At 37.4% G+C, this 25,390-nt stretch overlaps 1 protein-coding gene and 1 long non-coding RNA gene across 4 annotated transcripts; one reads left to right on the top strand and one right to left on the bottom strand.

Annotated features, from left to right (window-relative positions):
* The first annotated feature begins 7,423 nt into the window (after positions 1-7,423).
* On the top strand, positions 7,424-13,636 carry LOC149588816 (uncharacterized). Of its 3 annotated transcripts, XR_016379806.1 has the most exons (3): positions 7,424-7,926; positions 12,911-12,970; positions 13,321-13,636. XR_016379806.1 is itself a non-coding variant. In XM_089862176.1 (2 exons), the coding sequence occupies exon 2, from the start codon at positions 9,833-9,835 to the stop codon at positions 11,411-11,413; it is 1,581 nt and encodes a 526-aa protein (XP_089718302.1). In that variant the 5' UTR covers positions 7,424-7,926; positions 9,755-9,832; the 3' UTR covers positions 11,414-11,719. The 3 variants fall into 3 exon arrangements, 2 of the variants coding, with proteins under 2 accessions (XP_089718302.1, XP_089718303.1); XM_089862176.1 differs by lacking the exons at positions 12,911-12,970; positions 13,321-13,636 and adding an exon at positions 9,755-11,719; XM_089862177.1 differs by lacking the exons at positions 7,424-7,926; positions 12,911-12,970; positions 13,321-13,636 and adding exons at positions 9,463-9,754; positions 9,832-11,719.
* Positions 13,637-24,019: 10,383 nt separating this feature from the next.
* LOC149588815 (uncharacterized) lies at positions 24,020-24,552 on the bottom strand. The gene is made up of 2 exons (XR_016379818.1): positions 24,203-24,552; positions 24,020-24,136 (listed from the first exon to the last, which is right to left on the bottom strand). It is a non-coding gene; the product is annotated as an uncharacterized LOC149588815 (long non-coding RNA).
* Positions 24,553-25,390: the final 838 nt, after the last annotated feature.

The following is a 25,390-nucleotide window of genomic DNA, read 5'->3' as shown; positions in this document are numbered from 1 at the left end:
ATGATATTTATTAATTTAATCGTCATTAATTTACCTTAATTCTAGTTAAATCGTTTTAAGAAACTTTATTCCTAAAATCATTTTAAACATAGCTATTGTTGACGTTTGAACTCAAGCGTAAGCCTCTTTAATTTTTTTTGGAAATTTAGGGTATATAAGGCTACTGATTCACAATAATTGATAGGAAACCCGCAATGACTCTGCAAAGCATATGAAACGCGCCTGCAATGATCCTGCAAAGAATCTAAAATGCACCTGCAATTATCCTACAAAGAATCTGAAACGCACCTGCAATGACCCTACAAAGAATCTGAAATCCACCTGCAATGATCCTGCGATGTATCTGAAATGCACCTGCAATGACCCTACAAAGAATCTGAAATCCACCTGCAATGATCCTGCGATGTATCTGAAATGCACCTGCAATGATCCTTCAAAGTATCTGAAACGCGCCTGCAATGATCCTACAAAGAATCTGAAACGCGGCTGCAATGACCCTGCAAAGTATCTGAAACGCACCTGCAATTATCCTACAGAGTATCTGAAATGCTCCTGCGAAGTATCTGAAACGCGGCTGCAATGATCCTACAAAGTATCTGAAACGCACCTGCAATTATCCTACAAAGTATATGAAAAGAGCCTTCAATTAATCTAAAAAGTATCTGAAACGCGCCTGCAATTATCCTACAAAGTATCCGAAATACGCCTGCAATGATCCTAAAAAGTATCTGAAACGCGCCTGCAATGATCCAAAAAAGTATATGAAAAGCGCCTGCAATATTCCTACAAAATATATGAAAAGCGCCTGCAATTATCCTACAAAGTATATGAAAAGCGCCTGCAATTATCCTACGAAGTATCTGAAATGCTCCTGCAATTATCCTAAAAATTTCTGAAAAGTACCTGCAATTATCCTTAAAAAGTATCTGAAACGCGCCTGCAATTTTCCTACAAAGTATATGAAACGCTCCTGAAATTATCCTGAAAAGTGTCTGAAATGCGCCTGCAATTATCCTACAAAGTATCTGAAACGCGCCTGTAATTATCCTACAAAGTATATGAAAAGCAACTGCAATTATCCTACAAAGTATATGAAAAGAGCCTGCAATTATCCTAAAAAGTATCTGAAACGCGCCTGCAATTATCCTAAAAAGCATCTGAAAAGCACCTGCAATTATCGTACAAATTAAAGTATCTGAAACGCGCCTGTAATGGTCCGTAAAAGTATCTGAATCGCACCAGTAATGATCCTGAAAAGTATCTGAAACGCGCCTGCTATTTTCCTACAAAGTATATGAAAAGCGCCTGCATTTATCCTGCAAAGTATCTGACATGCGCCTGCAACTATCCTAAAAGTTATCTGACATACGGCTGCAATGATCCTGCAAAGTATTTGAAACGCGGCTGCAATTATCCTACAAAGTATCTGAAACGCGGCTGCAATGACCCTGCAAAGTATCTGAAATGCGCCTGCAATTATCCTGAAAAGTATCTGACAAGAACCTGCAATTATCCTACAAAGTATCTGAAACGCGCCTGTAATTATCCTACAAAGTATATGAAAAGCGCCTGCAATTATCCTACAAAGTATATGAAAAGAGCCTGTAATTATCCTAAAAAGTATCTGAAACGCGCCTACAATTATCCTAAAAATTATCTGAAAAGCACCTGCCATTATCATAAAAAGTATCTGAAAAGCACCTGTAATTATCGTATCTGAAACGCGCCTGTAACGGTCCTTAAAATTATCTGAAACGCGCCTGTAATGGTCCTTAAACGTATCTGAAACGCGCCTGTAATGGTCCTTAAAAGTATCTGAAACGCGCCAGTAATGATCCTGAAAAGTATCTGAAACGCGCCAGTAATGATCCTGAAAAGTATCTGAAACGCGCCTGCTATTTTCCTACAAAGTATATGAAAAGCGCCTGCATTTATCCTGCAAATTATCTGACATGCACCTGCAACTATCCTAAAAATTATCTGACATGCGCCTGCAACTATCCTAAAAATTATGTGAAACACGGCTGCAATGATCGTGCAAAGTATTTGAAACGCGGCTGCAATTATCCTACAAAGTATCTGAAACGCGGCTGCAATGACCCTGCAAAGTATCTGAAATGCGCCTGCAATTATCCTGAAAAGTATCTGACAAGCACCTGCAATTATCCTACAAAGTATCTGAAACGCGCCTGTAATTATCCTACAAAGTATATGAAAAGCGCCTGCAATTATCCTACAAAGTATATGAAAAGAGCCTGTAATTATCCTAAAAAGTATCTGAAACGCGCCTACAATTATCCTAAAAATTATCTGAAAAGCACCTGCCATTATCCTAAAAAGTATCTGAAAAGCACCTGTAATTATCGTATCTGAAACGCGCCTGTAATGGTCCTTAAAAGTATCTGAAACGCGCCTGTAATGGTCCTTGAACGTATCTGAAACGCGCCTGTAATGGTCCTTAAAAGTATCTGAAACGCGCCAGTAATGATCCTGAAAAGTATCTGAAACGCGCCTGCAATTTTCCTACGAAGTATATGAAAAGCGCCTGCATTTATCCTGCAAAGTATCTGACATGCGCCTGAAACTATCCTAAAAATTATCTGACATGCGCCTGCAACTATCCTAAAAATTATCTGAAACGCGGCTGCAATGATCCTGCAGATCATCTGAAACGCGGCTGCAATTATCCTACAAAGTATCTGAAACGCGCCTGCAATGATCCAAAAAAGTATCTAAAACGCGCCTGCAATTTTCCTACAAAGTATATGAAACGCGCCGGCAATGATCCTGAAAAGTATATGAAACGCGCCTGTAATGGTCCTGAAAATTATATGAAACGCTCCTGCAATTTTCCTACAAAGTATCTGAAACGCGCCTGTAATGATCCTGAAAAGTATCTGAAACGCGTCTGTGATGATCCTGAAAAGTATCTGAAACGCGCCTGTGATGATCCTGAAAAGTATCTGAAACGCGTCTGCAATTATCGTAAAAAGTATCCGAAACACGCCTGCAATTATCCTACAAACTTAGCAATTTCTGACTGTAACATGCATACAATATATTTGGAAGGTACAGTACTTGTAATGAGCCTACAAACATCCTGATTTCTTACGGGAGTTACTATTTCCCCTCTGTTTTCTAGCTGTAAGGTAACTATTTTATGACTCCAGAGTTGCTAAATTTTGTATACTGTTGTACTGAGTTTTCCAACGGAAGATATTTTTTCTGCAAAACGTCTAAAATGTTCTGCATTGCTCTCTGGAATCACCTTAATTTTGTCTGAAATTGAACATTTTTCAGGTTTATTCCAGTATTTTTCCAGAATATTCCAGTTTATTTGCAATATATTGCAGATTCTAAAAAATCTAATTAACAGCAAAAATGCAGCCGTAAATTTTTGTACGGGCAGTAGAACGGCCTTTGTAATTTTTTGCTTGGCAATATTTCCAATTATAAAATATAACAAGACGGCCCAAGGGCTCGTAATAGTAGCCATATCGTACGAGTGAATAGCCCCTCTATACCCTACCCTAATGAGTGGATAACCCCTCTATAACTTACCCTAATGAGTGAATAGCGCTATCTTTTTCAATGCTTAAATGATTTACCGTGCATAAAATCAAAGTCAATAGCCCCTCGATTCCCTACTCTAAACAGTGATTAAATTATAACCGTATAAATTTACTGTAATTCTAATATTCCGGCGAATCGAAGAACAGATAGTTTTTAGTGATAATGCCCTCGATGAGTTTACAACATAGACTTATGCCGATGCACACTTATCGCATCTTATAAATTTCTAACAAGGACTTATGCCCAGAAACTTTTGAAAGCGATAGTTTAGTTATAGTGATTACGCATTTTTGTGATTATCCCCTCGAATTACCTTTAGCAATGCTAAAATGATCAAACGCATAACGCTCATTTAACACTATGTTAGCTCTATCTAAACCCACATTTGAATTAACCGCCAAAACGTTCCAGTCAAACATAACATAGTTGACGATAGCTACCGAACGAGAACGAAACACATGAGGAGCGCGGTAGCAAACGGGGAAAATCGTTATCTATTTAATTAGCACATACATAAAAAGAAAATAAATATAAAAACCCCAAACATACAAATTCATAAGTATCCGACCCCACAGATAAAAATTCAAAAGCTTCCGACCCCACAAATTAAGAGGTACCCCACCCCACATCAACCGGACATTTTAGAGATAAGAATAAATAATAAAAAACTCAAGGTTTCTATCAACTCTCTATGGTTCAGTTGGTAGAATATCTGCCCATTGCGCCAGAGACCCGGGTTCGATTCCCGGGTCTGACCTGAAAAAATTTTAATTATAATTAAATCTCTAACTGAGCCCAGTAACCCCTATGGGTGGGTTGTGGTAATATAAAGTTCCTTTTAAGCTAAAATCTGACGATAACGAAGCGACAACCCCGTCCACTACTACTACTACTACTACTACTACTACTACGACGGCTCGGGTCAAACTAAGAGCCTATCGTATACTACGGTATGGCTAAAAATTGGAGTATTTGAACTAAAACCTAGTATCATGCCAGTATCCCTCAAAAAACTTGAAGATACCATTTTTTCTGGACTACTATATAGAGCAAAATACTTGTGTAAATAATGTAGAAAAATATTTTGAGTTTAATGAAATTTAGTGAAAAAACTAAGATAAGAATTTTTTCAAATAATCGATGTTTTATGATCATGTCTTCAAAAGTGAAAATTTTAATATCTGTACTTCAGGCAATTCATTTTCTACACTTATCTTTTACACTTTCCCGTCTTTGTCTACAATGACAGTTTTTATTAATATCTGTTACTTCAGTCTTAATATAAATTCAAATTGTTCAGAAACCTTAGGAGAGTAAAAGTATTAGGGCATTGTGCATATATTAGTTAACTCGTTTGAACTAACCAACCATCTATTATAAAACTGTCATTCCTGACTGCTTGACTTGACAATGAACGTCCGGTCAAACTCAAATTGCTTTCCCGTCATTTTCACATGCAAATACAGTGGAAGCTGTACATAGTTATACCACAAAAGATTCCGTATACCTGAGCACCAACACATGTCATATTAATAAAAAATGTCTTCGTGGACAAAGACTTGAAAAAGTAAATGATAAGAAAACAAAATGGAATGACCGAAGTAACAGATATTAAACTTTTTCTTTAAAGACATGATTATAAAACATCAATTATTTGAAAAAAAATACTTATCTTCGTTTTTTTCACCAAAATTACATTTGCATTGTTTTCGAAAGACAGATTATTCATTCTATATATCCTTTGTGGCATTAACAGTTTTCAAATGAAAAGGATTAGAATAAATATCCGAGTATGGATATGGGTTATTTTTAAAGGTTTCTCTTTTCGAACTATAAGGCAAAACGTTGTTTAAAACGACTAAATGCAACCGAAGGAAGAAATTTTATCTTTCATCATGTTTGACATTTTAAACGTCGCTTTAGGGTGCTTTGGTTTTGGGTCGATGATTTAAAATGTTTTATAAATGAATCATTAAAATCTGGATAAAAGACATTATTAACAAAAAACCTTTGGTATATTAATGAGTGCGTGAGAACTGTTTTAAAAGTTGTGATTGAATTAGTTTGGTATGACTTCAACTCGCTATGAGGAACACATTGTAGAGCAACCGTATAACAAGAAACACGTAAATGGACACCAACAAATGGTGGGCTGCGTATTTATTTCACTATTGGGCTTAGTTTCCAGTATTAAAACGTATTGTAGTTCAAATGAAAAGCTGCAATCCTTTTAAATATCACTAACGAGGAACTGTTTCTATCATGGTCTACACTTGAAATCTAGCTGTAAATATAAACGATGTCGCATGTTTCTGTTATATAGTAAATCTTTGACACGAACCATTTTGAAAAGAATGGAAAATTTGATGATACAAAATTTTTGTGCAAATGTAAGTATTTTTTTTCAAATAATTGATGTTTTATAATCATGTCTTTAAAGAAAAAGTTTAATATCTGTTACTTCGGTCATTCCATTTTGTTTTCTTATCATTTACTTTTTCAAGTCTTTGTCCACGAAGACATTTTTTATTAATATCTGTTCCTTCAGTCTTCATTTTAATTAAGATTGTTAAGAAACTGTGGCATTTTTAAAATCTGCACTAAGCACAAACATAAATATAGGGGAGCGTAAGCATAAGGGACCTAATATTGCTAGTTAGTTACTAATGCTTTCAGGTACCACTTAATCAGTTATCACCAATGTGATTAATTTATCACTGAAAACATCAAATTTTCATAATAAAATTATTTTGGCCTTTCCTTATCCCCTGGCTTTGAGTATTAAAATATTTAAAATAACTCTGAGGATTATCTAGAATCATTTCTACTGATATTTCAAATTCCGAAGAATCAGATTCATCGTTTTGAGTCTTTCAGATGACTGGCTTGGACTTATGTTGCTGGTATTTGGTTTTCGTTGTAGCAGTGTAACCAGGGATAAGGGAGTTGAGATGGATTGCAAATGATGATGGGCGACCTACGGCACCGTATCTCGATCCGCGCTCATTCTTTATCCATGCCTATAACATGGACAAAGAATGCGCGTGAGGAAATTTGTATTTGTTTTCACTCTACAGGAAAGGCAGCTACCTATATCAGACGACAGATTATTTTGTATACTCAGTTACATCATAGCCCACTCGATCCGCGCTCACGGACGCTGCGCTGCTCGCATCGCGCAAAGCTAGGTCTCTTTGTAACCTAGCTTTGTGCGTGCTGACAAGAGATAATAAACTTCAGGATTTCTGTTTTATTAAAAATATATAGATTCATAAATCATTTCTCTTTATTTAACTGCTGTGGACAGACTATTTCTTTATTATTATAATAATTATTCGCCAGGAATAAATAAAATAAGACATAAGTAATCTTCAACATTAAATGGTAATAATCAATGAGATAGAATATATACATTAAACCTAGAGTCACAACGTGAGATCTCGAGATCGACGTTTCGCCATACACCTTTTATCGAGCATGAATCTTTATCAAATACGGGTGGCGCCACCCTAAGAACTTTTTAATTACCGTCTGCTGGTATAATCTGCGTAACAAGCTGTCAAGAAAGTTTTTTAAACGTGTTAAATAAAATACGCGAGTTAAATAATAAAAACTCTAGTTCTTTTTAATCTAATAAATTGATGAAATAAAAATCATAACGATGTTTCTGATTGTAAATAAGCGAGTAAAAGTTGTAATTAGTTCCGCTAGAGGCTCACAGATGGCTCTGTCATGTTTTGTTAAACGTGCTTGGTAAAAACAATGTGTTTCGTGGTAAGCCGATATGAATTGTAAATCTATCTATCTCATTGGTAATAATCTGTACTCTAAACGTAAGGTAAGTGAATCTTTTAATAATTTTTTTTGGCCAACGCGAATTCTTTTATGAACGGCTAAATGTTCGCCTGTTTTTGTTAATATCAAGGTTTATCAAGTAAATTTCCCCCTTTTCCAAAATATTACTAAATTGGGTATGCTTTAACCCCTAAATACAGCTGCTTTTCCAAATTATTGCTGCTATTCTGCAAATTAGTTCATTTATTGTAACCCAATATTGTTATTTTATTTCTACCCTAAAAAGAGGCGCACTTTTAGTCACTCGTAAAAATTTTATTAAGCCTAATTTAAATTTCGTGCCACTTCCCGCGCGATTTATTTATCACCACTTAAATTCGTCTCCGATAGATGGCGTTTTATACGGCTACCACCAGAAAATAGCGGCTGTCTGCTAGCTAAGCTGTGCCTTCCGCGTTTTTTTCGTTAAGCCTAAGCCAGCGAAGTGGATCTAGACCTTTTATAGTTTTACTATATCTATGGACTCTCCTCGAGGCTGGCTAAAATACCCCGAATTTGGTAATTTATTAATGTTTTTATTTATATTATAATTTTTAAAAGTATTTCAAGTGGCGCACTCCTGTAAGCCAAGCTTCTGGGCGACAAAGTTTGAGGGAATAAGGGACTTGTCGGCGATCCTCCCGAACAGGTGCCGAGTGCCGAGTCTGCCGACCATTGAGTTCAGAACATATATATTAGAACCATAGGAAAATAATATATAGCTCCCTATAAGTATGAAATTCTCCATTTAAGGCATGTAAACAGTATTTTCTTCCATTGAAATTTGTAAAAAGTTTCTAATGCCACCAGAAGTAAATGAACCGAAGTTACCGGAGTCCTATTGTTTATTCATTAAGCACAAGTTCCTCACAAACCACCATATTTCAACCCCGACGATAGTCTCGCTCCTCTACTCTTTCGAGTCACAAAAATTTTGAAAAACGCCACCAAGCGGCCAATGTTCGAGTAACCGGATTTTCCGGGAATTAGTAGAGTTTTTAAAAATGGCGACTTCTTAGGGATTTGAGGTTTACACTCTTTGAACAACTTTTCGAGTAGGATAAGAAGACTTTTAACATACTTTTGTCCAATGTCTGACTTTAGAATTTCAATAAAACTTTCCCGTCTTGAAGTCACAAATGGTCGATTAATATTTGAAGGGTATTTCAAAAGATCATCCCTAATGTTTTCATCCATTATCGAACGTAAGCCTAGGGCCTAGGCTCCTAAGATAGAAGCAGACGCCTATTTCTGAAACAACGACTATTTATTCATACTAACGATATTGCGCGGATTTGTAACCAAGCTGTAACTATGGTCTTTGGTGCCAGCGTTAAATTTCGAGACGATTCAGGTAGAGGTACAGCTACCTTGATTTTTACTACCCCCACGTTATGGAAAACGCATTATACAAATTTTGCCCTCTCCGGCAACTTCGGTTCATTTACTTCTGATGCCACCTATTAAGAATTTTTGGCGTTAAAATGATGAAATATTTGTTTAGAAAATTTTATATTGTAATAAAATCGTTGAAGGTCTAGAAGTTATTATTATTATATTTATAACTAATTTAAAGCGTGTCAAAATTATCATAATAAATTAATAGATGGCGCGAGATTTTGACGACCGAGGCTAGTGCCAACACTTGTACGAGGTAAGGAGTGCCTTGTGTCTCTACGGGCGCGGCCCATCGTGCTTTTCGCGGACACCTTGGGTGGCGGCGGCGGTTTCTCCCCCTTTTACTCGTAGTACCAAAACTTCTCCCACGGGGCGTAAAAGCGTAAGCGCGCCAAATTTGGAAGCAAATGCTGTAGTATGAAAATGTACTACGCTTCATACTTATAGGGAGCTCTATATTATTTTCTTTTGTTAGAACTCAATGGTGGCGACTACCCCATGTCCGCAGGCGGTGACTTACCCCAATTCCACCATACGTCACCGCCTGTATAAACGGGAAAAAAGTGAGGTTTATCATGATGGTAAACCTCACTTCTTTCCCTGTTTATTCACATAAGACCTAGCACTTCGCTCGCGGCCCGCCAGTAGTTAGCCGCGGTGGGTCTCAAGCTCTAATGACTCTTCCTGGAGAACAAAGCCTCACCGCTATACGCTCTAGTGGGCAGTAGGGAAAGAAAAAAAAACATAGGGAGGTTTCTAATATTTGGTCTACATTTTCAGTTTGAAATAAAAAAAACCAAAGGGAGGTTTCTAATATTTGGTCTACATTTTCAGTTTGAAATAAAAAAAAACCTTCATGGCCTTGGTCACATTTAAATTTACCACAGCTAAAAATATACATAACTGTTATTTTTTGGTTTTAATCGAACACTAATTTTAATCAATACAGGTTGGTACTTGCGTGAAGCTATATTATTATTCTAAGCGAATTCGTGCAACCTAAAAGCGTTAAGCGTATCTACTTAGGATGGCTCAAGCGAAAGATATACGACTGTTTGACGCCGTTTGTAATGAAAACCTCAATGAAGTTTTAAAGTTAATCAACGAAGGAGTGAATTTAGAAGACACATTTGACGATGATGAAAGAACACCTTTAATCCAAGCTTGCGATATTAATGCAAAGAATATTGCTCAAGCACTAATTGAAAATGGAGCTAATTTAAATGCACGTGATGCAGATGGATATACTGGATTAATGTACGCATCCTTCAGGGGATATATTTCGTTGGCCACTTTGTTAATACGTAACAGAGCTGACATAAACGCAGTCAACGAAGATGGAGACACTGCTTTAACCATAGCGTGCAGAAACCTGGCTTCAAAAACGGCGCTTATTCTTATAGAAAATGGTGCCCATGTAAACGTAAAAAATGGCCAGAATGTGTCACCATTATTTTATGCGTGCAAGAACAATTTGGCAGATGTTGTCGTATCTTTACTACATAATGAAGCTGACGTTAACGAAGTTGATCTGGATGGAAACAGTGCTTTGCACCTGGCCTGTCATAATGGAAAGGCAGATCTGGCGCTTATTCTCATACAAAACGGTGCCAATGTGACGCTTCGTAATAAGACCGAGCGCTCTCCGTTAAGTTTTGCTTGCGAGAATGATCTCAGTTACGTTATAGTGTCTTTAATACGTAATGGAGCTGAAGTTAACGAAACTTGCGGTTTAAATAATGAAACGGCGTTACATTATTCTGCGGTAAAAAATCATAAGAATGCCATCAGCATACTGTTGCAAAACGGCGCTGATATGAATGCTTTAAACAAAAATGGCAAGACACCATTACACTTGGCTTTCGAAAATCAATGTACCGACGCCGTTGAAGCAATACGAAGTTACGCTGAGAGATCCGCTAGCACACCAAAAATAAATCCAGGTCAGAGTTCGGTTTCGAATAAATCAGGTGATGTAGTCAAAACAAACATAAGTGTCAAAGATGAATTCGAAAAGGTGAACACGAAATTAGTTCAAATTGATAAAACTTTGCAAACAATGTTAACGCGATTGGAACAATTGGAAACGAAAGCTAAATCACATGATCTAGAAAATTTTAAAAATGTTTTGGAAATTGCAGGAATTGAATCGAAAGAAAACGAAGATTTAGATTTCATTTTGTTAAGATTAGCTACAATTTTGGGTTTATCTCTGCAAGATAGGGCCAACATCATGAGCGTACAGCGACCAATTTCAATTTCACCTGCCACTGACAGTGCCAGCGCTGCTACCAATTGTTCAAACGTAATTGAAGTAAAATTTCGTACTTTGGAAACGACTCAGAATTGGTTGAAAGCCTTCAAAGAAAAAAGACCTTTAGGAATCACGGCGTCAGCTTTGGATCCTTCCTTGAAATCGGAGAAGATTTTCGTCAATGAGAAGTTAACGTTTTACAACAAGAAACTTCTGCATCGCGCCAAAGAATTCGCGAAAGATAAAGGCTATAAATTTGTTTGGGTTCAAGATGGCAAGATATTTTTGCGTAAAGGCGAAAACAGTCGCGTCATTAGAATCCATTGTGACGCGGATTTACCGGCCTTACTATAGCATCAAGTACATATCACTGTTTTTCAGATCAAATGGTTTAGTAAAATTGTTAATAAAATAAATAAAATCTGTGTAAAAATGTTTTTGCAATGTAGGTATTATTGAAGGGAAAATTAAAAAGACAAACAGTAATTTTGTTTTAATAGTTGACGTGATAAGCCTAACGCTACTGTAATCTCCATTGACCCGCTGGTTATATTAAATTGAGCCTTTTACTGTAGAAGCACATCTTTGGATAAATACAAACAAAAATGTAAACATTAATCTACCAAATGAAACGTTTTCGATCACTCTATTGTCGATCATTAAAGGGACTGCAAAGAAGGCATCGGCTGGTGGGTAAAAATTATTTGAAATACGTCACACACATCACGTGGTGCCAAGATACAAAGACTCCTCATGGAGTGGAACTGGACATCTAGTCCTTGTTTTTCGCGAGTTTGCAGCGCCAATTCCATGAAGTGGTGGTTTTCGAAATAAAACGAACTAAGCTTCTTTGAACCACGCCTCTCCTTGGTCACGTGCCTCTGACGTATTTCAAATAATTTTTACCCACCCGCCGATGCCTTCTTTACAGTCCCTTTAAGTTCTGTAGGAGAGAGTATTATGGAGTAGAAATGTTGATGCGCAATGTGCTGCGGCATTGATCGTCTCCCAGAGTACCTCGCGCTTTGGTAGGGGCGTGACAAGTGCTGCCACGTAGCGTCATTTTTGGAAACTGTTTTCCCAATTGTTTTTGGGTTTTAGAACTGAGAACTACCCCAAAACACTCAAATCATAACTCGAAAACAGTGGCCTAGACGGCAAAATGTCGTAGAACATTTTCTACTCAAAATTACCCAAAGAACATCCCCCTTAATTTATGGCAGACTTATCAAAAACGCCCTGTATTATGTAGAGATTTCAACTCCATCTATTGCTCTCTCCGTCAATATTTAATTATATCCCTCTACACCAAACCAATTTTCCTAGGGAGCTATATATTATTTTCATATGACCCAACCAATAAATCTTTTGAATTTTTATAACGACTCAGATCTCGAGCTTGGGTTTTGAGGTGATCGGCTTGATTTTGCCATGCGCAGAACCCGCTTTACCCCAGGGGTCAGACTCAAAACCAGAGAGAATTTAGAAGGGGAGTGGAAGGGGTGGTTTGGAATGTAGCGCAACGTCGTCTGCTAAACGTTATCTAGGCAGGTCGATTTCCGGTATGATGCGTTTGTAACAGAGAGATTTTAGAACACGTGACCGGAAACTCGCCTACCCCAAAAAGCTCAACGCGACATCTTGTTTGGGCGTCATCACGTTTAATAGAGTCAAAGGGGGGCTTTCTACTCCCCTTCTAAATTCTCTCTGTCAAAACCAATCAGAAAAATAAGAGATTTATTTCGTCGCTCAAAAAAAATTGTATATTGTTAGAAACAAACACATTTTACTTGTAGGGAAAGATTATTTTATCTCAGATGGATCATAATACCTTTGTATTGCGTATTTTAGGGAAAGGATACATTTGCGTCCTCGAGATCACATCACACCCAAATTGCGTCGCACTAAATTGTTAAGTCTTTAATGGATTTAATACTAATCCATGACACCAGGAGTTCATAATAACCCGAAGTACGAAACTGGTTAAAAAGCCTGTAACAACAAAGTTTCGCCGTAAAGCTCAGCGGACTCTTACACCGCTTAACTCCCGAAATCAAAAGATAAAAATAGTGCTAAACCGGAAGTGTGTAAGTTAATGCGCGTTGGCGCTAAAAAATAGGGTAACTATTTCTTTGTGTATGAGTCCGCTGAGCTTTACGGCGAAACTTTGTCTTTACAGGCTTTTTAACCAGTTTCGTACTTTGGGTTATTATGAACTCCTGGCTTTACCAATGTAACTTGAACTCTTTTTGATTTCACAGAGAAGGAACTGGTATTGTGGCGCACTTCTATAACCCAAATGCAAGATAAAGTTGATGGAGATCCTGAATGTTTCGTACTTGTCCGTATCTGATATCATTAACCAAATGTCCTTCCCGTCATGACCTGATTAAATCTAAAACAGTTAAATGAATGATTGAAGATCACACACTCTGAAACTTCTCGTGAACAACTATGAATTATAGTAAGTAAAAAAAGGGACTAGAAGTAAAGTGCTCTCGCATTGGTAAATATCCTGGCACTAGTGAACAAATTTGAGGCTTTAAGACCTAATGTCTAAAAGAAAACAATATAAAAGTTACTGAAAGAGTTGAAAGTATATTTTTAAATGATTTTACTACAGTCGAACCACATTAAAGTAAAATAAAATACTAAAAATCGCATTATCTACAATCGCTAAATTTCACGTATAAATAGTTGAAATGTTTTTTTACTCTATAAAAAATAAATATCAAAATGTTAATTTGAAATATCCTCTTTCATCAGTGGAAATCCAATGAAAGTGTGGGTTTTACCGCCTAATATGCAAGAATCCAATATCATATTTTGCAACTCTTAACGTGGTGAAGTAGTTTCTCTAAGACTGAATGCTAGTTTAGTTTATTTCATTATTGCTTCGTCTTATCTGATGAGAGTTTTTAATCCAACTCTGGTGGTTCCATCTCAGTGGTTTTCCTTTTTTCTGGTGGAATATCAAAGAATTCCGAGAATTTTTCTTTGGAATGGGTATGTGGTGGTTCTGAGCTTGGCGATAATGGTCTCGAGCTAGGCGATGGTGATCCCGATCTTGACGATCCCGTTAATGTCTCTTCATTAACGGTGGATGCATACATACGCCGCTGAGCCGTTGCCGCTCGTGAGCCTTGACAAGAATAGGATATTTTCTATTTTCGTCGAAGGTAACGGAACCACCTTAGTGTTGTTCTTGTGATCCGTTAGGAAGGTTTATGCTATATACATATGTAGTATAGCTTAAGTAAAATATAAACAACTATTTCAATTAATAATATAAAAAATATTCTTGGAATATAAAAATGAAACGGATCATTATAGCTACAAAACCGCTAAAGACATCGAAATTACGAAAAATATAGCCATATATTTCTTATAAATTATGAAAAAAGAAAATATTAAGATTTTGTAGTATTTCTTTACGCAAGGCGAACTGCTAACGCGGACGGACACACACAGACAAACACATAGACTGCTGTTTAACTGTTTTTGTATTAATTTTGAGTTGAGAAAAATGATTATCTTAAATACTAAAATAAATAGAAGTAATATTATATATTTTCTTCGTTAGTTATTCACCTTATTAAACGTTACATCGTTTTAAAAAAGAATAACTATACAATCTTGGGGGACTTGACTAATATTGACGTTTGAAATGAAGCATACGCCGGTTGCTTCGCCTTACACAAATAGGTAGTAGGCAAAGAGAAGCAAATCAGGGAGAGAGAGAATCAGTAAAGGCAGCCGTGATCCATGCGTGGTTATAACGGGGGTAAATCGACGGTACACCGCGGCGCCTGAGCGCAGCTTTCTCGCGCATGGTTGACATGGAGGATGACAGAGATTACGCGAGTAGGTCAATCCCCCCATGCGCGAAGTGTGACGTTTTGTTTTTCATTGTTAGTAGGTCAGTTTATGAGCAGCCCCGTATTAGCTTAATGTCTATTCTTTATCTAATCGCTCTCGTGTATAAAAAGGTCCCCTTTCTCTGTTAGACATTCAGTCTATCCCGGACCCAGATCATGTAACAATAATTGTAAATAAAACCATAGTTTTAACTTATCAATTCTTGTTAAAGGATGTACGTTTCTCGTGACTCTAGCCGATCGCCGCGTACTGGTGACCATTTGGGATGGACAAAAGACCAGATGATGGTGGTGTTTAGAAGCCCGTATGTACAGACTGGTATCAATGTGGGGTGGACAATAGAGCAGATAATGGTGGTGTATAGAAGCCAGAAAGTACAGACTGGTGTCCATGTGGGATGGACAAAATACCAGATGATGGTGGTGTATAGAAGCCAGTAAGTACAGACTGGTGTCCATGTGGGATGGACAAAAACCAAATGATGGTGGTATTTAGACGCCAGTAAGTACAGACTGATGACCATGTGGGATGGACAAAAGACCAGATGATGGCGGTGTATAGAAGCCAGTAAGTACAGACTGGTGTCCATGTGAAATGGACGAAAGACCAGATGATGGTGGTGTGTAGAAGCCAGTAAGTACAGACAGGTGTCCTTGTGGGATGGACTAAAGACCAGATGATGGTGGTGTATAGAAGCCAGCAAAGCCAGTTAAGTACAGACTGGTGTCCATGTGGGATGAACAAAAACCAAATGATGGTGGTATTTAGACGCCTGTAAGTACAGACTGGGGGATGAAAAAAATAGCAGATTCTCAATAAAATACTGGCGAAATATAGTTAAATTTTACGTCCATGTACGTAAAGGACCAGGAAAACATAGACTTCTTCCACTTGGAATCTTGAAGAGGCCATAGACCCTAAACTAATATTAGATTTAAGGTAAGAGGGAGGCTTAAAACGTAGTTAAACTGCCAAGTGCCAACGCCTCCAAATATAGGTTTCACCGCGTAATATCGGAGCCTACGTTTATCAAGGCCCGCGCATGGTCTTCTGGCTATGGGCGGCATTAAAAGGACGCGCCTGCTTGTTTTTGCGCTTTATTCTCGAAAGATGGCGCTCTTAGAAAGTAAACTTCAAGGGATCTTCCATTTATTTGAATTTGTAAAGCGGGAAGATTAGAGGGATCATGCCTAAAAATGTTTGGGCTTAAATGTTTATTTAAATAGGAAACGCATATATTTCTAATGTATTATAATAATTATTTAAAAGAGAAAATTTATAATAATTATTACTAGAAAGATAAATTTTATAATAATTGTTACTAGAAAGATAAAATTTATTATAATTATTGTTAGAAAGAGAAATTTTTTATTAATTATTATTAGAAAGAGAAAATTTATAATAATTATTAAATTAGAAGGAGATAATTTACAATAATTATTATTATTATAAGAAAGAGAAAATTTATAATAATTATTAAATTAGAAGGAGATAATTTACAATAATTATTATTATTATTAGAAAGAGAAAATTTATAATAATTATTAAATTAGAAGGAGAAAATTTACAATAATTATCAAATTAGAAAGATAAAAACCATATCATTATTATTAGAAAGACAAAATTCATATTATTATTATTAGACAGTTAAAATAGTTATTATTACAAACGCAAAAAGAAGTTTGTTAGAAATACAATAATTATTATTAAACGAAAAACAAGCCCTTAGTCCTTTTCCTCCAAGCAAAGCTCCAGGCAGTTTAGGCATGGGCCAAGAATAGTAAGAGGACTAGGCAGGGTCGCGAAAAGGCGTCCAACGGAAAAAACGGTCACTAGTAGCGCGATCTATCGGCTCAATTTATCGGAGAGCGGAACTTCGTCACTCTTTGGGGTCAAATCACGTGACTCAAAAATCCGGAAAATATAATTCCAACTTCAGCGCATGCGTGAGTGTGACAAGGCCTAGGCTACGTTCAGTAACTGAAAATCGGAAAAAAGCCGTTACCGCTACCGATGTGTATTTTTCCGAACGTTACGTCAGAGTGACGTCAGACGTCACTGAACGATTTTTTTTTCATCTCTGTTGCGTTTGATGATGGTTTCCATGATGGCGTCTGCTAGAGATCTTGGATTGAATCGAAAACTGTTATTTTTGTTATTAAATGAAGTATCTATGATGATGAAACGGAATTAACCTTAATTGCAGTTGAATCGAAAAGATCTTAAAAAGAAAAATGTGTTATTGTTTCGCTAGTGGCTTTGGACTGGATTGCTCGCCATGTTAAACTTCAATTAATGACGTCATAAAACCGATTCGCATCGAAAAAACCTGCTCTTCCAGCCGCTGCAATCGGTGTCCCATCGATGCGTAGCGTGACGTAAAAACCGGAAGTGCGAAAAACCGTACAGTAAAAAAATCTGTCTCCGATGCGCGCAGCGCTGCGTACGCTAGCAGTTACTGTACGTAGCCCTAATAGCAGCTGAGCCTAAATTTACCCAGCCATTCCGCCCGTTGTATGCATAGCAAAGGCTTGGTTTTTAGTTTATTAAACGTTGTAAACCCAACACCTTACATGTACTGTTTATGAAAGTAGCGACTATCAATATTACAGTTAGTTAAAGCGCTGAGACTATTTTTAACCATCTTGAAAAATTAAAATACTTAACTTTATCCTTTGCCGTACTGTTTAACTATTTTTGGCCCAAGGTTTGGGTTTAAACAAGATAAATTCGGGAAACCGCCATATTTAAAGGGCAATACTCTGAAATACGGCCAACCGAGATCTCGCAAAGTTGGCCGTAGCCGGAAATGCTTGACCCCAATTCCGGTTTCTCCCCTATTTCAACCCCCGCTGATACGAGAAGGCTGTTTTTTAGAAAGACGAAATCGTTTGCAACTGCCTAGTCCTCTTACTATTCTTGGCCCATGGTTTAGGCGTCTGCTGTTTGTTCTCTCCCTCCTCTCTCCCCAGCACCGTACGAAACATGTTTTTATTGCGACAAGTGTTGCAATCACCCGCGAAAAGCAGATTTTAATTTTAAAACCGTAATTTTAAGAGCGCACCGAGCGGCGACAAGCGGCGAACTAAAATGCCAAAAATAAATACTCGAAAGCTAGCATGCGCGGGCCTTGATTAACGTAGGCTCCGCACTAGTGCACCGCGTTAGCAGTTCGCCTTGTGTAAAGATATACTACAAACCCTTAATATTTTCTTTTTTTCATAATTTTTAAGTAATATATGGATATATTTTTCGTTATTTCGATGCCTTTAGTAGTTTTGTAGCTATAATGTTCCGTTTCATTTTTATATTCCAAGAATATTTTTTATATTATTATTTGAAATAGTTGTTTATATATTACTTAAGCTATACTACATATGTACATAGCATAAACCTTCCTAACTGATTACAACACTAAGGTGGTTCCGTTACCTTCGGCGAAAATAGAAAAATATCCTATTCTCGTCAAGGCTCACGAGCGGCCAGCGGAACACAGCGCGGCCCGAACCGAGATGGTTTAGCGCATCCGCGCCGGAGGTAATGGCTCAGCGGCGTATGTATGCATCCACCTTAATGAAGAGACTTTAAGGGGATCGTCATCGCCTAGCTCAGAACCACCACATACCCATCCCAAAGAAGAATTCTCGGGATCCTTTGATATAAGGAAAACCACTGAGATGGAACCACCAGAGTTGGATTAAAAACTCTAATCAGATAAGACGAAGCAATAATGAAATAAACTAAACTAGAATTCAGTTTTAGAGAAACTACTTAACCATGTTAAGAGTTGCAAAATATGATATTCGATTCTTGCATATTACGCGTTAAAACCTATACTTTCATTGGATTTCCACTGATGAAAGAGGATATTTCAAATTAACAATTTAATATTAATTTTTTTAAAGAGTTTTTAAAAAAAACATTTCAACTATTTATACGTGACATTTAGGCTTTGGTCCCATTGAACCGAATTCCCATTCGACAGAACGGCTTTTTTGTGGTGTCCCATTCGACCGAACGTAGCCAAAAGGTGCGATTTTATTATAGTCCCATTTAACCGAAATTCTATTGAACTGGAAGAAGACATACTGTGTGGGTTTCCATTAAATATATTTTTAATTAATAGGAAAATCTTTTGGAAAAGGTGGCAGCTAATTAATAGGAGAATATTTTAGAAAAGGTGGTAGCTAATTAAAATGGGAATACTTTGGAAAATGTGGCAGCTAATTAGTAGGAGAATGTTTTGGAAAAGGTTGCAGCTAATTAATAGGATAATACTTTGGAAAAGGTGGCAGCTAAATAATAGGAGAATGTTTTGGAAAAGGTGGTAGCTAATTAAAAGGAGAATATTTTGGAAAAGATGGTAGCTAATTAAAAGGAGAATATTTTGGATAGGTGGCAGCTAATTAATAGGAAAATCTTTTGGAAAAGGTGGCAGCTAATTAGTAGGAGAATGTTTTGGAAAAGGTTGCAGCTAATTAATAGGAGAATATTTTGGAAAAGGTGGCAGCTAATTAATAGGAAAATCTTTTGGAAAAGATGGCAGCTAATTAATGGGAGAATGTTTTGGAAAAGGTGGTAGCTATTTAAAGGGAGAATATTTTGGAAAAGGTGGTAGCTAATTAATAGGAAAATGTTTTGGAAAAGGTGATAGCTATTTAAAGGGAGAATATTTTGGAAAAGATTATAGCTAATTAAAAGGAGCATATTTTGGAAAATGTGGCAGCTAATTAGTAGGAGAATGTTTTGGAAAAGGTTGCAGCTAATTAATAGGATAATACTTTGGAAAAGGTGGCAGCTAATTAATAGGAGACTATTTTTGAAAAGGTGGCAGCTAATTAATAGGAAAATCTTTTGGAAAAGGTGGCAGCTAATTAATAGGAGAATATTTTGGAAAATGTGGCAGCTAATTAAAAGGAGCATATTTTGGAAAAGGTGTCAAGGAATTATTGGAACCAAACCAAACCTAACCTAACCGAACCTAACCTAACCTAACCTAACCGAACCGAACCGAACCGAACCTAACCTAACCTAACCTAACCCACCCGAAACCAAAATATAAAAATTTTAATTTAAAACTTAAAGACATTGATGGAACTACCATTAAGACTATACTTCATTTTAAGCACAATTTGTTTATTAATTCTAAATGTCTCTTGCTTTGAAAGGAATGAAAGTGAGCGTTTTAATTAGTATCACGAAACATTTATTTCAAATATTATTAACACACTTCTCGGCGATTCGAACCATCAACCTATCGCTTCGCAGTCCAACATCGTATCCACTACACCACCGAATCGCTGACGGCTACAGTGTTTCAAGTTATATTCATGTATTTTTTAGGGGCATATTCGGACGATTGGGATTTCGGTCCATCGGGAATATAGCTTTGGGCTGGAAATCTAAAATCATTGCGGGATATTCGGTCGAATGGGATTTCGGTCCATTCTGAATTCGGTTGAAAGGGACGATACCACATTTAGCGGTTGCCAGTGCCACATATCTAAGTCTCTTGTAGATAATGTGATTTTTACCTCTCCGAGAGACGTATGTCACGGAGAGGTGCTAATTTCGACGTGTCTGTCTGTGTGTGTGTGTCTGTCTGTTGTTACACCCCAGGGGACCGCGTTCGCAGTCGGCAAATCGGGGCAAATGTGTTCTCAATTTCCGAACCGGAAATTTGGAAAATTGTATTCCACTTATAATGGCTATTACTCCATTGTCTGTCTAACACCACCATCATCCGGTCTTTTGTCCATCCCACACGGACACCAGTCTGTACTTACTGGCTTCTAAACATCACCACCATCTGGTATTTTGTCCATCCCACATGAACACCAGTCTGTACTTACTGGCTTCTATACACCACCATCATCTGCTCTATTGTCCATCCCACATGGACACCAGTCTGTACTTACTGGCTTCTATACACCACCATCATCTGCTCTATTGTCCATCCCACATGGACACCAGTCTGCACTTACTGGCTTCTATACACCACCATCATATGGTCTTTCGTCCATTTCACATGGACACCAGTCTGTACTTACTGGCTTCTATACACCACCATCATCTGCTCTTTTGTTCATCCCACATGGACCCCAGTCCGTACTTACTGGCTTCTAAATACCACCATCATCTGGTCTTTCGTCCATTTCAGATGGACACAAGTCTGTACTTTCTGGCTCCACCATCATGGTTTGGGGTTTTTTTGAGGCCTTAAAGCAAATTGGGTCCTTAGTTCCACGTCAAGGATGCTATTAATCAGGTTTCAGTATGTGGGTAAGCAGGGAAGGAAATGAGGTTTACTTGGAAAGTCACCGTTGTTACACTAGTTGGAGCCTACGTTAATCAAGGCCCGCACATGGTCTTCTAGTTAATAAATTAAAAAGATAAAATTCACAATTAATAAATTTGAAAGATAAAATTCACAATTAATAAATTTGAAAGATAAAATTCACAATTAATAAATTTGAAAGATAAAATTCACAATTAATAAATTTGAAAGATAAAATTCACAATTAATAAATTTGAAAGATAAAATATGTAATTAATAAATTAGAAAGATAAAATTTTAATTTTTAAATTAGAATGACAAAAATCATAATATTATTATTAGACAGTTAAAATAATTATTATTATTAGAAACGCAAAAAGAAGTTTGTTTGAAATACAATAATTATTATTATACGAAAAACAAGCCTTTAGTCCTTTTCCTCCAAGCAAAGCTCCAGGCAGTTTACGCGTCTGCAGTTTGTTCTCTCCCTCCTCTCTCCCCAGCACCGTACGAAACATGATTTTATTGCGACACGTGTTGCAATCACCCGCTGCGAAAAGCAGTTTTTAAATTTACAACCGTAATCTTAAGAGCGCACCAAGCGGCGAAAAGCGGCGAACTAAAATACTAGATATAAATCCTCGAAAGCTAGCATGCGCGGGCCTTGATTAACGTAGGCTCCGGTAGAACTCTTCTGTAACAACGTTAAAATTCCCGATAAAGTTGAAATCTTTAAGTATAAGGGTGGTACTACTAACACGGATGAACTCGGAGGAAGAAGTTCAGATTCAGGAACCAATTCTTGGGTTTACACCAACAGAAACGCGGGTAAGAGCTTTGACAAAATTAAAAGCTTGTTCAAGAAGAAAGACGACGATTTCAAAATTAAAGACTGGATTGACAGGTAAGGCCAAGATATCAAAAACAAAGACTGGAATGACAAGAAAGGCCAAGATTTCAAAATTGAAATCGAGGATCTGAAACGAAAATTAGATAGTAAGAAGAAACTTATTGCACAAATCATTTCAAACATAAACCAGTGTAAAAGGTGTATTAAAATGAATCTAAAAATCTAATATACTTTTAGTCCTAAATTTAATTTATAAATTTTTAAGTACCCTTGCCCCAGTAGCAAAATCGACGTTGGGCCAACGGAGTCGGATCGAGGTCCAACCAACACTGACGTAAAAGCGTCGGTAAACTTTCATTTCGACCGTCGAAATGTCCTATCCGTTTAAGCGTTGGCCCGACTTCCGGCCGTAGAAATTTTGCCAGCACTTTAACCGACACTAAAAAGTAAGCGTATCCAGCTCTTACATTATCAAACAAGAAGTCGGCTTTGTTATCTGGTTATTGTCGGATTATTAATCTAATTGCGGTCGGCTTTATCGACTGTTATTTGTCGGATTGATGGCTTGTTTGTGGTCGGCTTTATGGCTTGTTTGTGGTCGGCTTTATGGCTTGTTTGTGGTCGGCTTTATGGCTTGTTTATGGTCGGCTTTATGGCTTAATTAGGGTCGGCTTTACGACTTGATTATGGTAGGCTTTATGGATTGTTTATGGTCGGCTTTATGGCTTAATTAGGGTCGGCTTTACGACTTGATTATGGTACGCTTTATGGATTGTTTATGGTTGGCTTTATGGATTGTTTATGGTCGGTTTTGTGGATTGTTTATGGTTGGCTTTATGGATTGTTTATGGTCGGCTTTCGGCTTGTTTATGGTCGGCTTTAAGGGTTGTAGTTACTGTCTTCTAAACACAACTTTCATCTGGTCTTTTGTCCATCCCACATGGACACCAGTGTGTACTTACTGGCTTCTACTCCTTCATCATCGGTAAGGTTAGCGATCGGCTAGGGTTACAAGAAACTTCACGTTTCCCAATGGTGCAGTTTCCACCAAAGGTTCACGCAATTGTGCTGTTATTATCCATTAATAAGATTCGAAACCTTATGTACCGATTGGAGTAAGACAACAATGGGCGTATGCTTCATTTCAAACGTCAATATTAGTCTAGTCTCTCAAGAATGTTCAATAGCTATTTTTTAAACGATGTAACGCGCAATAAGGTTAATAATTATCGAAGAAAATATATAATATTAATTATATTTATTTTAATGTTTAAGATAATCTTAAACCGTTGATACACTAGTGCACTTTGATAAAAACGCATTTTAGTTGGTAAGGAGTCGAGAAGCCAACATAATCCTTCATTACATTAACCGACTTAAAATGTAACTATCAGACTACTCTATTCTATTGTTGTCAAGGCCGACTGCAAAGCGGAGTTAGCAACTGAAGTTGGATAAAAGTCGGATTTCCGTTGTAAGTGCCAACTAGACCATAAACCGACGAATCTACCTCGAACCGACTCAAACGCGGAAGAAGCTTCATTATAACGAAATTTGACATGTTTAGTATTGATCGGTAGGTAGTCGGATATGCCAACCTCTCGACCCTTGTTGTTATTTGATAAGAAACCCATGTAAGTTGGTAAGGAGTTGAGCAGCCGACCTAATCCTTTCTTACACCAACCGAAAAAAAATGTAACTATCAGCCAACTCTATTTGTTTGTTCTCACGTCCGACTTCAAAGCGGAGCTAGTAACTGAAGTTGGATAAGCGTCGGACTTTAGTTGCAAGTGCCGACTAGACCATAAACCGACGAATCTACCTCGAACCAACTCAAACGCGGAAGAAGCTTCATTATAACTAAATCTGAAATATTTAGTATGATCGGTAGGTCGTCGGATATGCCGACCTCTTGTCCCTTAATTGTTGTTATTTTGATAAAAACCCATGTTAGTTGGTAAGGAGTTGAGCAGCCGACCTAGTCCTTTCTTACTCCAACCGACATAAAATGTAACTATCAGCCAACTCTTTTTGTTTGTTCTCACGGCCGACTTTAAAGCGGAGCTGGTATCTGAAGTTGGATAAGAGGCGGACTTTAGTCCTAAGTGCTGACTAGGCCATAAAGCGAAGAATGCACCTCGAACCGACTCAATCGCGGAAGAAGCTTCATTACAACAAAATCAGAAATGTTCAGTGTGATCGGTAGGCCGTCGGATATGTCGACCTCTAGACCCTTGTTGTTATCCTTTATTTGATAGAAACGCATGTTAGTTGGTAAGGAGTCGAGCAGCCGACCTAATCCTTCATTACATTAACCGACTTAAAGACAACTATCAGCCAACTCTATTTTATTGTTCTCACGGCCGACTGCAAAGCGGAGTTGGCAACTGAAGTTGGATAAGAGTCGGATTTTAGTCGTAACTACCGACTGGACCATAAACCGACGAATCTACCTCGAACCGACTCGAACGCGGAACACTCGTGCTACTGGGGTGAATTCAGAAAAATTTTATCAGTGCTTTACGCATTTCCATTCGACATTACCAAGACTAACTGATAGTAGAACTTCACAACGTAGGGACACGTTAAACTAAACCCAGTAGAGATTAAGTAGTTCCCGACAATTCAAAGGTGAAAAAATAGTTTCAGTTAATAGACCCTTTTGCAAAAGTCAGGGGTAAAATAGAGTCCCGTTTTTGACCATCTTGTTCTTTTACGACGAAGCATCCGGTATGTAGACAACAAAGACGTTAGATATGTCTTGAAACAAAAGTACTTTGTTGGACTGGTAACTTTGAAGCCTTTGGCTGCGTTCAGTAACCGACATCGAAAACATCGATGACTAAAAGATGACATCGATGTCTTACTGAACGGTTTTTCGCGTCTTTGGGCGTGTGCCGTCATGATGGTCATGGGATGCCCATCAGAAAAATCAGCTGTGAGAGGAGGTTTTTTTTTGATGAGTATCAGATTCATGACGCAGATTTCGTCATTTTGCACCGTGACCCAAAAAATGGGGGGAACTACATCCCTATATCCTGCAATTTTAAATAATGAAGAATTGACAAATATTGTCCTTATGGATAATAATAATATTAAAAAGCAATATATTATTTCGGTAAAAAAGGATTATGACAGAGTTTTAAGAGGTGGTCGTTTTGATTTAATTGATGAATTGAAGTACAATATCTTTGTAAATAGTTCGGTTTTATAATTTAAGCCTCTGCCATAATGTTATCATAATATCGTCAGTAGTTAAACCCTGTACTTTAAGAGAAAAGTAAACAACCACGCCCCCAAAATAAACAAGTGTCGTGTTAGCGAG

This window comes from Phalangium opilio, unplaced genomic scaffold (assembly GCF_054372755.1).
Source record: "Phalangium opilio isolate 3A_F unplaced genomic scaffold, DU_Popi_V2 ptg000537l_1, whole genome shotgun sequence".
NCBI classification, from domain to species: Eukaryota; Metazoa; Arthropoda; class Arachnida; order Opiliones; family Phalangiidae; genus Phalangium; species Phalangium opilio.
Note: the sequence above shows the minus strand (reverse complement) of the source record. Positions and strands in the feature narration are given on the sequence as shown.